The sequence below is a fragment of the Vanessa cardui genome, chromosome Z (assembly GCF_905220365.1).
Source record: "Vanessa cardui chromosome Z, ilVanCard2.1, whole genome shotgun sequence".
Classification (NCBI taxonomy): Eukaryota; Metazoa; Arthropoda; class Insecta; order Lepidoptera; family Nymphalidae; genus Vanessa; species Vanessa cardui.
This window is the reverse complement of record NC_061154.1, coordinates 3,291,133-3,307,604: the sequence shown is the minus strand read 5'-3', so window position 1 is coordinate 3,307,604 and position 16,472 is coordinate 3,291,133. Positions and strand designations below refer to the sequence as shown.

At 30.2% G+C, this 16,472-nt stretch overlaps 2 protein-coding genes across 2 annotated transcripts; both read left to right on the top strand.

The window, feature by feature from the left end:
- Positions 1-582: 582 nt before the first annotated feature.
- On the top strand, positions 583-4,058 carry LOC124543043 (transcription initiation factor TFIID subunit 7-like). Its single transcript, XM_047121058.1, has one exon. The coding sequence runs from the start codon at positions 784-786 to the stop codon at positions 2,164-2,166; it is 1,383 nt and encodes a 460-aa protein (XP_046977014.1). The 5' UTR covers positions 583-783; the 3' UTR covers positions 2,167-4,058.
- Positions 4,059-6,990: 2,932 nt separating this feature from the next.
- LOC124543110 (N(G),N(G)-dimethylarginine dimethylaminohydrolase 1) lies at positions 6,991-15,560 on the top strand. The gene is made up of 5 exons (XM_047121162.1): positions 6,991-7,588; positions 12,245-12,347; positions 12,781-12,878; positions 13,337-13,564; positions 14,259-15,560. Exons 1-5 carry the CDS (start codon positions 7,325-7,327, stop codon positions 14,364-14,366), a joined length of 801 nt encoding a protein of 266 aa, XP_046977118.1. The 5' UTR covers positions 6,991-7,324; the 3' UTR covers positions 14,367-15,560.
- Positions 15,561-16,472: the final 912 nt, after the last annotated feature.

Sequence of the window (16,472 nt, the reverse complement as noted above, 5' to 3'; positions counted from 1 at the left end):
AAGAAAACCTATTATTAAAGATTATTTTAGCCTAGTCTTCTGTCGATTTTCTCAAAATTTCAAATAAGAGTTGCTTATTGTCGCTACTCAGAAGGCCGCTTCTGTAAATAAATATGCATTTTAATGGATGAATTGGAGAATCTGAACTATTTGAGAATTTACAATTAGTTTTTCTACTGCAATGTTTAAATATGTTCAACACCTTGCCCAAATTTATTTAAATTTTAAATAGCTGCTTAGTGATTTAGCCTTGAAACAGTTACAAAGTCAAGTATTCTCACATTTGTAATATTAAAGATTATTTCTTTAGCATAAATGAACAGTGATAAGCGTATGAGTTTCGACATTATTATTGCCTTAAAATATATTATGAAATTAAATATATTAATTATTTCGCATAACAACAGTAATTATTTTACAGGATTATTATTAAATATTTCATTGTAGAGTTAGAATTAATATGTGAGATAATAAATTATATCAACTTACTTTTATTGCGCATGTTGCGTTCTCTATTGGAGTTCCATGGTAATATATAAATAAATAGGTACTAAATATAGATAATAAAATACAAATATTTTTAAACTGTCAACACATGTCAAATTCTAGATAAACCTTTCATAGCGTCCTAGCATTTAAGCATAGTGATTTTGATTTCTGTTCTGTTATGTATTGATTTTCTTTTAATGGCGATAAAAACGTAGTGATTGTATATTTTTGATGGCGAAGTAAAACTTAAAAAGTAACTAAAGTCTTCAATTAAGTCGGTTTTAATATATCAAAATGAATCGAGATAAAAATAAAAAAGTGGAGGTGATGGCCGAGCTGGAGTCACAGTTTATACTGCGTTTACCAGAAGAACCGTCAAAGGCTTTAAGGGAATTGCTTAAAACTGGTGATAATATAAAAAATCGCCTCACCATACAAATTGAAAACGACATGAGACATGGTGAGGTACGCTTCGACCACTGGCTCATGCACGCAAAGATTTTTGATTTACCAACCATAATCGAATCTCTCAAAACAATAGATAACAAAAGCTTTTACAAAACGGCAGACATCTGCCAGATGATGATATGCAAAGAAGAAGCTGATCAAACACCATCAGAAGAAGAGTCACCTACTAAAAATAAAAAGAAGGACCCATACAAGGTTGATAAAAAGTTTCTGTGGCCACATGGGATTACTCCACCAACAAAAAATGTTAGAAAGAGAAGATTCAGGAAAACTTTAAAGAAAAAGTATGTTGAAGCTCCTGAAATTGAAAAGGAAGTTAAGAGGTTATTACGTACCGATAATGAAGCTGTTAGTGTAACTTGGGAAGTTATTAAAGAGGATGATGAACAACTTCTGAAACAAGAAACAGTGGCACCAACACCAACTCAAAAGCCAGAGAAAAAGACTAAAGCTATGAAGAAAGCAGAGAAACAAGCTGCCGCTGCTGCGGCCGCTGCTGCTGCTACAGCTGCAGCTTCTGCTGCAGCGGCAGCAGCTGCTGCTGCAGTTGCAGTGAAAACTACACCAGTTACATCTACTATAACATCAGCAGTCTCGTCAACTACAACATCAGCAACACCAAATGATGCAGTGACAACAACCGCAGATATTTCAAATACTGAATCCTCCAATGTTGTGGATATATTTGGAGGAGCTCTTAGTGACAGTGATATTGAAGATGGTAATATCAATGTTGAATTGGAAGATAGTCATCTGACTGCATTTGACAGCCGGCTATCTGATAACTGCTCAATGCCTGGACTTGGTGATATACACAAGAGAGATAACTATCCTATTGAATTTGAATCACAGATGTTCCAATCTTCACATAGTGGTCATACCAAGAAGAAGTCAAACAAAAGCCGCACATCTACACCAGCAACATCAACATTAACTAGAAGTGGTGGAATATCTTCAGAAGAAGATGGTGACTATCAGTCCCGAGATATGTCTAAAGATAATATGACATTTAGAATTGAACAATTAAGAACTGAGTTGGAAGAGTTGAAGCAACGTAGACAAAGAACCCAACATGAAATTGCGGGCATGGAGAACTTAGCTTTGAGGCAACGTTTCCAAGATATTTTACACACCTTGAATCAAGATGTTATGTATAAAGAAATGGAATATCAAGGCCTTATAACATTGCAGAATTCTGAAGATATTTGAGGAACATATTTTATCTAAATTTAAAGAGTACACTGTTTTTACTCTTTCAATTTAGATAAAGAACTTAAATTTTATTATAATTTTTTATTATTTTGACAAATTATTTTTTAATAAGTGGAGAATCTTTTAAGGAATAGTTTTTTCTTAATAACAAATTAAAGACAAAAAGTTAAACTGATACTTTTAGTATTGTAAATTTACTGCTTTTAAATTTAAGTAAAATAATGTGTAAACTACATATCCAAATGATTTGAAAGTATCTGTCTATAAGTAGTAACTTGTCTCTTTACAATATATTTAGTATACAAGATGTAAAAAATTGTTAAAATACTTGCACTGAAGCAACTTCTATTCTATAATTAATTGAATTTTAAATATTGGTTTTTAACAATTTGATATGATTTTAAAATCAACTTGTATTTTCTATTGTATTTTTAACTTGATATATATAAATATGCAATATGAACTATTATTATAATATTATTTACGTATACAAATACATTTAATCAATATCTTTACATTGATAGTTTTTAGAATCATGTAATTGTTTAGAATTACATTAAATATTTTATATAAAATAGGTTTATTAAAAATGAATCATTCTCTTTTAAAAATAATTGATAAGCTTTTTTTAAGCACTTAAGGTATAGTTATTTTATATAATTTTACCGAAAAATGTTTTTTCATTTTAAATGATGTGTATATTTTTAAATTGGAATATTTATGGATAATATTTTCTATATTACTTTTTATACATAGTAATATTATTGATTAATCTTAATTTAATTGATGTAGATGCATTTAATGTGTATATTCTATTTGTGTCTTTGCACACTTATACACTTTTACTTATATTATTAAATATCATCATTATTTCAGTCGGAAGACATCCCAAGGCCTCCCCCAAAAGATCTCAACTACAGTTGGTCTTGCGCTACTCGTATCAAGTACCTTCCCGCGGCATTGGAAAATCGAAGGTCAGTGATGCAGGCGCCATTGGTGATGACGAATTTTTTCAAGTTCAATAACTTGAAGACATCCTCCAATGCAATGGTGTATAGTTTCGGATATACCACATCTCCCCATAGTAGGCCTCGCTTGTGTTTGATTTGTTTTCAGTTCTTATCCTGGAATCGGATCTGCATGGTTATTTTTTCAAACAGACACAGTAAGTGTTACTACCTACTAATCTACCCACAGTTGACTTGACATCTTCAAGTCACTTCTGTCAACTATCGCTAAGCTACGCTAAGTCCTCGGTCTTCTATATGACCTGCTGCATTGTATATATGTGGTCTGTAGTCTTCTAATGGCTGTTTGGAAACCGACTTGTTAAGGAGGTCATCAAACTTGTGCTGGAGACGATTCGTAATAGCTTTTGAAAACAACCTGTAAACATGGCTCAGAAGTGAAATGTCTGTAATAGTCAATTGAACCACCATTATCATAGTAGAATTTATCTTCGATCCTGCATGTGCCGATAAAGGTTGGAGTCAGATCTTTTTGTTTTTGTGGTAAATATGTCCTCGGGACAACTTTTACGCACCCCACTCCATAAAACGGACTGGTTCTTAAATAGCGTAGGCATAAATAGAGTAATAATCCTAAACTTGGTAGGTTGGGTTTTATGCAATGTCTTGCTAGGTTCCATCGACTCACTTATCTTTCTACAAGGTCTAAAGGTCTCATGACTAATGGCCAGTAGACAGTGTCAACTGAGCCAGTAGAACTGTTTTCTTTTTGAAACCATTCCTTACACCGGCAAGTAATGTTACTTTTTATTTATTTGTTGGTCTGAATATTTGCTTTTGATATTTTTGATTCAATTTTGTTGGCGCGCTAATATTTACAGACGATTTACCACATTAACTTACAGTCTTTTCAAAGAGAAATCAGTACTAATATTCGTAGTTTCATTCAAAATTTGCTTTAATGGTAGCAAAAACATAGTACAGAAGACATTTTACAATCTTAATAAATTGAGAGAATCCATTATTTACTAATATTTAAAGCACTTTCCCCCTAATAACATATTTGTGTATCAGTTGGTAAGTTATAAGGTTTTAAACCTTTTGTCATATTTAAATGTCTCCAATAAAGTGTAGGAATTAAGATTATCAATTTTTCTTCTTATAAAAAAGTCTATAGGAATCAAAATTTTAAACTTTCTGTTATATATCAATGTCTAAGATAAACTGTAGACTTTAATATTTTAAACTTTTTGTCATAATGTATCAAAAAAATAATTTGATGTACTGTAGTTATTAAGATATTAATTATGTGTCTATGATTAATAGTGGTGGATTTACACAATTTGAAGGTGTGGGCTGTTGTTTTTACTCACTGTTTAACGTATTTACTATACGTTAAACGGAGACTGAGAAGAGGGAAGAAGAAAATAATATCTGAATGATTAGATGTTTGTGTCGCTAGAAGTAAATTACAAAAAAAAGGTTTCTTTTTTATCTGTAGCCTGTCTCGACATCTACTCAGCCTGAAACACCTATTAAATATAATAAATTAATTTTATAGGATAAATTTTCCTAATAATATTATATGTGATAAATATTTTTTTATCTTTTTCTAATGTTTTATGTAATTCTAATAAAAATTTTATCCAGATACCTATACATTTTTAATTTTATGAATTTTATTGGTTTAGTACCTAAAGATTTATTTTTATTGTTAGTATATAAGATTACATTGTAATAAAAAAATAAAGTATTAGATGAAATTATATGCATATTATTTGAAGTATTTATTCTTAAGATACCTATGTTATATTTAATTTTTAATAAATTAAATTATTCTAGAAAGTCTAGAACTTGCTTGACGTCGAATTGCCATTGAAACACTTGGTGCAACATTTTATAATAAAACTTACGAACGGATATAAAACACAGTATCATTGTATGATTGAATATGTGATATCTGTTGTGAAATAACTACACTGCTTCCAAAATACATTATTGTTAAGTCTAGTAAACATTCGATATAAGACAATGACTATATTTTTTTCAAATAAATAAAAATTTTAACAAAAAGAAAAACCGACTTCAAACAAAACACCATTTTAAAACAAATGAATATGCACTAAAAAGTAATAAAAATAATTGCGTATTGAACATATTTTTTAGAGTCCTCCTAAGTAAAATGAAATGAAAAATATAAGACTACTTAAAAGTCGATTTACGATTATATAACGTAGTTATAGTTATTTTATCGTTAACCAATTTTACGATTACGATGTTACGATTTTCAGTTATTCACCTATTTGTCACGCATATACATAATGCAAATTTAAGACTTATGTCGTTTTCATATGGATACCATCATCGGAAAAAAATAAAATAAAAATGGGACCCCACGGGAAGCACTACCTTTCAAACAAAAAAAAAATACCAAAATCGGTCCACCCAGTGAAAAGTTATGAGGTAACAAACATAAAAAAAAAATACAGACGAATTGATAACCTCCTCCTTTTTAAAGTCGGTTGAAAACGGTTCAAATGGTACTTTTTTTATATTATAAAATAACACTTGTTTGCTTGTCGGATCAGAATGAATTCAATCAAAATGTGTTAGTACCTATAATCTCCAATTCAATAGGTAAATCAATACCAGTATAATATTGTAAAAGCCGGTGAGCGCCATGTTCACTTGCCCGTTCTCACACTATATATACGGAATGCAGATTTAGTTTGCCTTGCTGTTTTGCTTGCGCATCTTTGGATATCAGCGATCATATGTAATTATTATGTAAATCCTAAGTCGTATCATAATGCTAAACTTTTCGTGTGCTATATGTGCAAGCCTGCCTGGGTCATAAAAACGCTTGGACAATATTTCGAAGGGGGACTTATAGGGGCACCTTGGGGCTATTTGTATTCATTTGTAACTCATACTAAAATTACGGAAAGATGATGTGATCATTTTCTCCTAAATTTTGAAGCCCAACAATATTTCACTTTACGAAACCAATTGCTTAAGAACTGAGATGACTTTTGTTTTTTTTTCCTGTGCATGAGTTGGAATTATATAAACGATACCTACTTATGAATGTTACTAATTACTACCATTACTCATGTTAAGTATCTTATACGAAAAATAACGTCTATAATTCATATTTTTTTTAACTGATCCATATGGAATATACCTATGGAACTTCTCTCACATACGTAAGAGAAGTTCCATAGGTATCTAGAAAAAAATTATAAAACCATAGGCGATTACGACACTGCGACTAATCGAGGCTGCATATGTAACTTATATCGTTATATACTTACTAAACTATTATTGTATTCGCTACAGCGAATATCGCGAACGATAAGCAAATGTTTGGAAATTACCAAACGATAAACACGTCAAATATTTTACTGAATAATAATTTTCGCTGTCGTTCTATAATATACGCGCTAGTGAAGAAGCAGGCGGGTGAACCTTCGTCGCTAGTAATGTTTCTAGAAATAATAAATTTAATTTATTTTTACCTTCAATTTTTTTCTTAGATATATATTGATAGTAATAATTCGAATTTGCTTTATAAATACATTTTTAACGAATCATACCATCTACAGCTTGGCATATTCGTGTGGAAATTAACTTTACATTGACTTTTGGGTATAATAGGTCAGTGCTCATTGGCATAACTTTACTGCAAAATATATTTGTAATAGTTTGCAATTGAGATTTTAAGTTCATAACCGAAACTGTGGTTTAGCAGATCTATATCACTGCTACTGTAAGCGGGAAACAAATTCGTGACGCGTGTCGTCGACAGTTTGATTTGAATAGTCTTTCTGTATTCTGTTTACTATCGTCTTTATGTCGTTCTCTTTGGTTTAATAAATTGTAGTGATCTGTGGTCTTAACCATAAACCAAACCAGTCAAAGAAGTGGAAATTAGAATACTTGATGTCTGGCGTTAAAACATAGAAATAATAAATGTCGATTCTACACATTGTAGTGAGAAACAGTCGACAACAAGTTACGACGGATATTTATTAAGTTATTAATCAGATATTGGTTTGACATAGGCCGTGGGAAAAACACAGTTTTCAGTGATTGTATCGTAATTATTAATAAAAAAAATAATTGTCGTGATAGCCGGCATTAAACTATAGTGTGTTTAAATTTACTGTCGTATTAAAGCATTAAAAATGGATTTTAAAATGCACGAATATACCCATGCTGTTGTCGGAAAAGTGGTTCCTGCTCTTCGTGCCACTGATCGGGCAGACATGAATGATTCCAGGCGACAATATGATTATTACTTGAGATTACTCAAAGAATTGAATCTAGAACTCATCGAAATAGAGACTGATGCTTTTTTCCCTGAAAACATAGTGTTGGAGGATTTAGCCATCGTTTGCCATGGTATTGTACTCATGCCAAGACCCATTTCAGCTACTGAAGAGATAATCGTAAGTTTAATTTTAATTAAATAGTTTTTTTTCCGGTTGACTGTCTCTTAACAATTAATTACTACAAACATTTGAAATGAACTAAGGTCTTATATATAATAGTTTATATAGTTGTATACCATACCATAAAAATGTATTTTTGTATATAGTGTTATTTGTATGTATGGGTGGGTGTATGTAGGTATTAAAGTTTATCGCATTGCTGCTATCTTAAAATCTAAGTTGTGATATATAATATCTCCTACTTATAACAATCATTCAATCACTACATGAATAGCTCTTTAAATACATAATAATGTTCTTGTAGGTGTAACACCCACTTTGTTTCTTTGACGCTTAGATGGTTATCTCTGTAATAAAACAAAACATATGATACAAAATTTATATTAGTTAAAACAGTGATATTAAATACATTATAATTTATTTTTTATTATACGAAAACACTTCCAGTAGTGCATTTAAAATTAGTAATTTTGGGCAATAAAAAAGAATTGTCAAATTATTTGAAATTGACTAATTATAACACTTATTACAAATTACAAAAAATGATTTAAATTTTGATAAAAAAATTGATCAGTAGGTATCAAAACAAACACAGTAATAGCTTTTCCAAAATTATTTATTTTATATTATTTCATATTTTGACAAACAATAAAACACATATTTTTATAGATGTAAGTTTGAAAGATGCAGCTGTATATTGTAAATATACAATTTAACATTTTTCATATGTATTAGATAAAAAATTTCTTATGATTGATCTATTATATTAGGTAGGCATTCTTATTTCAAGAGTGCACCCTTGCCGTCTGTATTGTTTTTTCTTGGATGAAAGTCTAATATATTAGAATAGAGAACCCCTTTATTAACTGTTAAATTATAAAACAAAGTACAATACCAAATAAAATATTAAATTCTTATACCTAGGAGTCTGGTGAAGTAGGTTTCAATAGTTTACAAAGTTTGAACCATAAGAATAGAAACTGACATAGGTCACATAGCTTAGTCATATTAAATACCTAAGGATACTTTTGACTACTATTTTGGCTCTTTATGACAGAACTTAATTAGCTATATGCATCATTTAGGTAGAAAACAGTATAACATAGATATCTTGAAGAAAAGTGTTACTGCTGTTTCATTATCTAAGTTATCCTCTCACAAATGTAGGGTTGTCTAGATAGTAGTGCCTCTTTTCTAAGGCAAATCAAACCCAGCCATACTGGAATGCTATAAATGTTTATAAAATGAATTACAGCATTTTTTGTAATGTTAGTACCAATGTGAGGCCTGAGAGGCTGCATATACAATATCAGTTTTTTCATACAAAAGTATGAGTTAAATATTTTTTCTTGGATTATGTTGAAAATTAAAGGGTTTTACGAAGAAATAAGAATAGAAATAAATTCTACTTTATGAAACATTTAATTTTAACACAATAATATTATTTGGCTTCAATTTCGGAAAAAATTTAGAAATTTCAATATAAAAATCAATACACAAAAAATACTCCTTTCAGAATAGCAAAAAAATAGCATTTCTCACTTAAGACTAATATAACTCTCAGATAAAAAATAATATATGGGACATAAACCTTCTGAAAAAAAAAACCATCCACAGTCCAACTACTCCTAAAAATTTCACAGCCAGGTCACACTTGTTTAGCGCACTACAAAAAAACGCATTGATTACACGAATAGTATGTATAGATCGGTTTTTTTTTGAATTTTGGTGGATATGCAAGACAAAATGCAGCTGAAGAGACACGAGTCTTGACTTCCACAGCTTAAAGTACTCTTGCCAAAATCATTCTACGATCATGGGCAACCTTAGGCTACAAAATCTTTGCTTTATATGCTCTAATACTAAATGTTGACTTCTTTTACAAATGTATCTCTATCACAGTGGTTTCCCATGTTAATATTATTTAAAAGATAAGATTTGACGCAACTAATATGTAAAATTCGGTGAAAATTGACATAGGCCACCGTCTTGCTCGGTGATTTTCTTTTTATTTAATTAATTTCCTTTTTATTTAATTTGTTGCATTACTATTTCATTAATAGTCGGAAGTCCCTGGTGTGTCTATACTTCATAATATCTTTAAAAGTAACATATTATTTAGAAAATAAATTAATAGAAAAACTTACGTTAGTACCGACGTGGCGCCTGTGAGGCCGCGTCGGAATTTCAAAAGGTGATTACTCACCAATATACTTACTACAACAACATTGCCTGTTCCGATATCAATGAAGGCGCTAACCGTGCAGCTACTGAAAAGCTGGATTTGATATTGTTTGTACAGGGAAAGGGGTAAACTAGCAATTCGTATACCTGTCTGGGCCTGTGAAACCGCACGTCGGTACTTAAAGGTTAATATATGCTGGGATAAGTAACTCTCCTTTTCTGGGCGAGAAGGTTGTGGACCCAATTTGAGCATGCTCAAGTAGCAGATTTTAACTACAAAATGGCAATCATAGGCAAAAGATACCAACAATATCTTATATTTAGCCTGTGATCAATATGTGCAATGATAAGACAAATTTAATTCAAAGTTTTCATTTGGGTTTGACTCCAATACTTTTTGTACATCTGGTATGCAAATATATTTCATTTTAAAATTGCATGCTTTAGCAATTTTTCTTGGTGAGAAAATTAAGCATACCACAAACTTAGTGATATACCTAATTAAATATTTTAATCTTCAAAAGTATATCTGTAGCAAAACTATATAATTGATCTCGAACATTACATAATGAGAATAAATGGCCATGTTCATTTAACTATAGTTGCAGTTTCATGACAATAATAGTATTATTGACTAGTCATGACATTCATGACCTCATTACTCATTACTTAACTACTCTGACCTGGCACAATTAACCTGAATCTAATTTAAAGTTTGTAGGTCTTTATATCCCTAGAGATATATCCCTATGATGTGTTTAAATAAAACATAAAATAAAGTTACGAGTAGATGAATCGTCCTTGTCTATTTTTATTTTGAACCTGCAGCAGAGAGGAATGTTTAGGTAATCATGCAATGATTCATCTGGATAAGTGCAATGGTGCATAAAGAGAAACTATGCTTAACTTATATTTGATTAATTAATTTAATTGAATAAATAATTATCAGTTAACATTGGTTGATAGAAAATAATATTAAAAAAAAGCAAATTATTTGCTTTTTAATTATAATTAAACAGTAGTTATTACTTAAACTAGGCTCACAATGACTCCATTCCATTGTCTATCTTTATTAAACTGATACAAACATGATCCATTGCTGATCTTATGTATGTACGGAACAGAGTAGTGCAGGTTAGCAGTGTAGCAAAGTAGTAGATCCTGGAGCCCGGACAACACTAGCTAGAGATAAGGTCAGACTGCGCCCTGACTTTGTACTATTTACTATACTTTGGCTTTTTTATTATATGTGATTAAGTACTTAAAATATTTAGTTAATAGAAGGTAGAATTTTTATTCAGAGACATAAGAATTAACAACATTAAATGCTTAAATATATATATACAAATATGAACTAAAACTAGTTACTGTATAAATCTTGACCGCGTGGAATGGTGGCAAGAATGCTAGCAGCATTTCCCCGTTGAATCGCAATTCCGATCCTCTGGGCAAAAAACGAACCAGCCCTCCTGTCACCAGTGGAGGCAATGAGGCGAGGTGTTATACTTTTGATGAAGCTTTTTGCACCACTACTCCAAGGGCCAAGCGTTTCGACAGCAAAATGGCAATCATAGGCAAAAGATACTAACAATATCTTATCTTTAGCCTTATTATTATTTATTAGAAGGTAGATAGTTAATGTCATATAATCCAAACTCTTTTAGAAAAGTCAATTCAGGAAATATAAAGAAATATCGAAAAAAATATCGATTATGAAAGGCACATTGCGTACTGTCCATACAAGTCCTGCTCCCCCGAGTACTTGCGTCTCGGCCCTAGGGTATATACGCCATTTGTTTAGGTTATATCACAAGTTACTTAATGTAAACTGTAGGCTTAAAAACTATTTAATTCTTCTTCCTTATAAAGAACAAAATGCGTTTCCCGAATGCTGATCCTATGATTGGAAAAATTTGGTAATATATTATATTCATTAAACTTTTCAAATGAATTCTTAACCATCTCTCACCTTTCTCATTACCTAATTTCAAGAAAAGGAGAAGGATAAAATTAAGGGACTCTTGCTTAGCTTTAGGTCACTGCACACCAGCTTCATTCATTACAGTATACATAACATGCTTATAAATACATACATACATAATACAGATAATATTGAGAAATTTCATAATATGTATCTAGAACTGTCAATACATATTTAGAAATATCAATAAATTAACATTAATTTTCCACACACATGTAACAGTGTTATATTTACTATCAATAACTACAGCTTATGAAATAAATATAAGTGTGTACATAATCATGTTACCTATTAATATTTTGTTTTTGATAAATCACTATATCTTTGAGTCAAACTAGTAAATTTTATAAATATGGTTGCTGACTTTATAAACAATCTTATACACATCAAAAAATGCACGAAAATAGATAAGCTTCCAATTTTTTCAATTTCAAAAAACAAAAAGGGAAGAAACGGTTATATTGTAATATTTTCTTACATCTTTTTAGATGGCAGCTTTGAAAGATGTGTTCCTTGGAGAACTTGGTCATGATATTATTGAAATAACTGATCCAGAGGCAAAACTTGCGGGGTCGGATGTTTTGTTCACAGGTAATATATACATATTACTTTTATCCGATGCTTTTTTCAAATAACATTTAAATAGCTGATATTTATGTATCTAATTTCCTACAAATACTATGATCAATCATATTTGAAGTTGTGTACCTACCTATAAACTATTTTGCGAGTTCTTAAACTAATAAAAATAGAAAAAAATGTGTTTCAACCGATGTCCATTTTAATTTGAGAATATACCAAAGAAATGTATAATCAGAAAATTATGATTTATAAAAAATATTTGTAAAAAATCAATCTATCCAGGTTAATTTTTTATAAATTATAATGAACCATATAAATGTATAAACAATGAATTAATTACTAACTGTAAGTGTTTATGTACTCTTAATTATTTATGTTCTATTTAATAAGATTTATTTTTGTTTTAATGTTTTTCTTAAATGATTGTTTCCATTGATTGAAGGAAGAGAATTCTTCGTGGGTATTTCTGAAACAAGCAATGAAGCAGGAGCTTGTGCACTTGCCGAAGCTTTTCCTGAGTTTCCCTGCACACCTATCAAGGTATTAGCAATAATTATATATACTATCTAGTTGATATTATCAACAAAATGATACTATCAACAGAATAATCAGTGAAATAACTAAGTATTTTTTATATTAAAATCAATTTTTATATAATCTGATTAAAAGATATGTAATAAATATATGTAAATGTATCATCAAGCAGTTTAGCACCATAATTGCCCTCATCGGAGAAGGACAATGATCCAGTAAAAAAAGGGCTCAGATAGTCAGTCAAGGATATAATATAGATATAAATAGTTTGTAAATACATGTGATTAGCAATGCCATCTGATGAAATTAATGAGGATTAAATTCATTAATATAAAAAATACAAATTAAATATACAATATGACAAAATATTGTTGAATATAAAATTATAATCATTAAAAAAAAACATACCCATTTCACCAAAAAACTAAGTTGAAAAATATTAATGCCATGTTTTTTATTTTCAGGTTGCCAAAGGTGTAAGACATCTGAAGAGATATTTCAGCATGGCTGGACCAGATATCATCTGCGTGGCTGCAAGCAAAGAGGCTCAAGAGATGCTGAAGAGAATCGAAAGGGAGGCAACATTCACTTACCAGACCCTCACTGTCCCGGAGAATGGTGCAGCCAATTGTTTGTATGTGAATGGCACTCTCATACACCGTGCTATTGAAGAAATACCAGAATCATTCAAGGTAATCATTTCATTATTGAAGCACTTACCTCAACAAGTGTCTGTGAAAATTTGTACAGTAGTGGCATATTAAGAATACCCTGTGATAGTTAATCTAACTATTTATATTTTTAACATTGTATTAAGACACCAGAAAAGCTGATGGTGCTTATTTTACACACATTATACAATAAATATTTATTGTGCCAATATGTTTGACGAGATGGTCCAGTGGGAGTCGAGATGTGGGCCATCACATGATGTGGTTAAAATGCATCTTAACCGATGATTGCGGGTTCAAACCCAGGCAGGCACCGCTGATTCATGTGCTTAATTTGTCTTTATAATTCATCTCGTGTTCAGCGATGAAGGAAAACATCGTGAGGAAACTTGCATGTGCCAAATTTCATAGAAATTCTGCCACATGTGTATTCCACCAACCCGCATTGGAACAGCGTGGTGAAATATGTTCCAAAACCTTCTCCTCAAACAGAGAGGAGGCCTTTAGCCCAGCAGTGGGAATTTACAGGTTGTTTTTGTTTGACGGTGAATACTTATGAACAGGTAAAACACTTGCCAATCTGTCTACATATACCAGTAAGAGGCGTATCTATGTGACATAATTATTAAAAATAAATAAAGTATTATCGTTAGATATCCCATTTGCAAAGAATGATCAATGCTTGTAATCTCAATATATGTGTGAAATGTTTCAGGTATTTTGTGAGAAGATAGACTTTGCAAGACGGTCTATATGCTTCTCGGGACTGGCTAAAGTCTCAACTGGACTTACTGCTTGCTGCCTCCTGGTGAGGAAACTTTAAACTGTCATTACCATTTGGTAATATATATCTTGATGAGATACAAAACAGAACACTGAAAAATGTTGTTTGTTCGGGAATTACTTAAAAGGATCAACATAAAATTCATATTAAGTTCAATGTTATATTCTGTTAGTAACATGCAAATTTAAAAGGTTTTTAAAGAAAGGTTATCACAATGACCAATAATATTTAAGCATGCATACGGCTATTGCGATTTAGAATAAATATTTAAGTTTTATAGAGCCTCGGAGAGCAAAATGAAGTTTTTGCCAAGTATTTATTATAGATACAGACTTGTTAGTTGCATTTTGTATTTACTTACAAATAATATATGCGGGCTTATTGGCCCGATACGTATAAAAATTTAAAATTAATTATTGGTCGATTTTTATATATTTCATGTTTTGTATCTCATCAAGACTGTGTGTAAATGTAAAACGAAAAGGCTAATTTTAAACTGTGTTCAATGAGCAAGTCCAAAATTTGACTTCTATAAAAAAAAAAATTGAAAATGCTTTAATTCGCATTTGCCTTTGTTCCAAATTTGAATTTTGGAATTTATATGCTATGCTTTGGTTTTGAAAGGATTCGTTATTTCATTATAAAATATTAACGTTAGTCATTTATTGAATTTTGTTGGAAATACGACGATGTTATTATGAGACAAGAGGTCGTTTTTAACAATAAATTTGAACCTTTAGATAACGCGCAATACCGAAAGACTACATTTTACCTCATGTAAGATAGAAACACATTCATCTAGTAACTTATCAGTAAATGTATATTACTAAATTCGTATTGCTGTTGCAATATTATCATTGATGTGATTCTATCTTTACTATTTAGTATTTAGCTTCCATTCCCTAAGTTCCAAGACTGATATGAGAATCTTTAAAAACTACTAGAAATATTATAACAATTATTTACTTAGATTCCATTAAAAATAAAATTATTTCCCCTATAGGATTAATATCTCAAACATTCCCGATATAGTTTTAATATCATCCTTAAATACCTAAACTAACAATACCTAATTATATTCTATTGTAATGAATATGTACAAAACGCATAATATCCGTGTACCTGTTTATGTACTTTTCATTTTAATGTAGCTTTTATTATATACAACATTTGACGTTTACACATGGCGCAATTTACACTGGCACAGTATTTGAAAATGGAACGAGTATAAAGTCATGTCAATTTCATGACATGATATATAAAGTCATGTCAACATCATGACATGTTATATAAATTCATGTCAACATCATGACATTATATATAAAGTCAGTCACTAATTAAAAAATCATATTGATTTTTTTATTTAGTTTTTTTTGTTTAACAAAGAAATGTAATGGACAAATAAAAAGTTCATTACTCTTTGAATATCATTCAATCAGAATCGGTTTTGTTTTTTTATCTGTGTTTTTTATATTTTGACCGCCATCTTGTTTGCTGTTGGCGCACAAAGCTCACATAGCACTTTTTTGGAATACATATTCAAATAAAATGTCCAGAGCGCCTTCGTGTAAACGTTTCAATAATTTTAATGTAGAATAATAAAAATAAACATATACAATAATGTTCTACATTGTCCTTAGCTCTTAGTATTTATTATTTTTACATAGGGACACATAATTCTATTTAATTATTTTGTATGACATTTAAGGAGGTTTATATTTTGTTTATATAAATTGATAAAATTAAACATTTATTAATCCATGATTGAATTTCAATAATAATTTAGATTTTACATGTTAAAGTATCTTGTGATCACAAATTAATATATTGAAAATTATTTATTAATATATTATTGTTAAGTATGTTTATTAGTTTTCTTTTAAACGTGTTTAATTGTAAACTTTTATGAATCTCTTATTAATTTAATTTAATTGTGTAATATATAATTTGTTCTAATTTATCCATGACAGTACTACATGACATTGCAAGTACTTATGTAGGAAATTAAATTTCCATTTAATCTATATATATGTCGAGATCTTCGAATCTATAGGTCCGATTGTTTTGAAATTTGGCATATTTACTCTTGACGTAGACATTCACTAAGAAAGGATCGTTAAATTTTAATAGGGGGAAATGTGAGAA

Excerpts from the sequence above, each read along its gene's own strand:
- LOC124543043 (XM_047121058.1), top strand. The coding sequence starts at position 784 with ATGAATCGAGATAAAAATAAAAAAGTGGAGGTGATGGCCGAGCTGGAG.
- LOC124543110 (XM_047121162.1), top strand. The coding sequence starts at position 7,325 with ATGGATTTTAAAATGCACGAATATACCCATGCTGTTGTCGGAAAAGTG. Across the intron at positions 12,348-12,780 it reads GTCGGATGTTTTGTTCACAG|GAAGAGAATTCTTCGTGGGT; the intron begins GTAATATATACA and ends CATTGATTGAAG. Across the intron at positions 13,565-14,258 it reads AAATACCAGAATCATTCAAG|GTATTTTGTGAGAAGATAGA; the intron begins GTAATCATTTCA and ends GAAATGTTTCAG.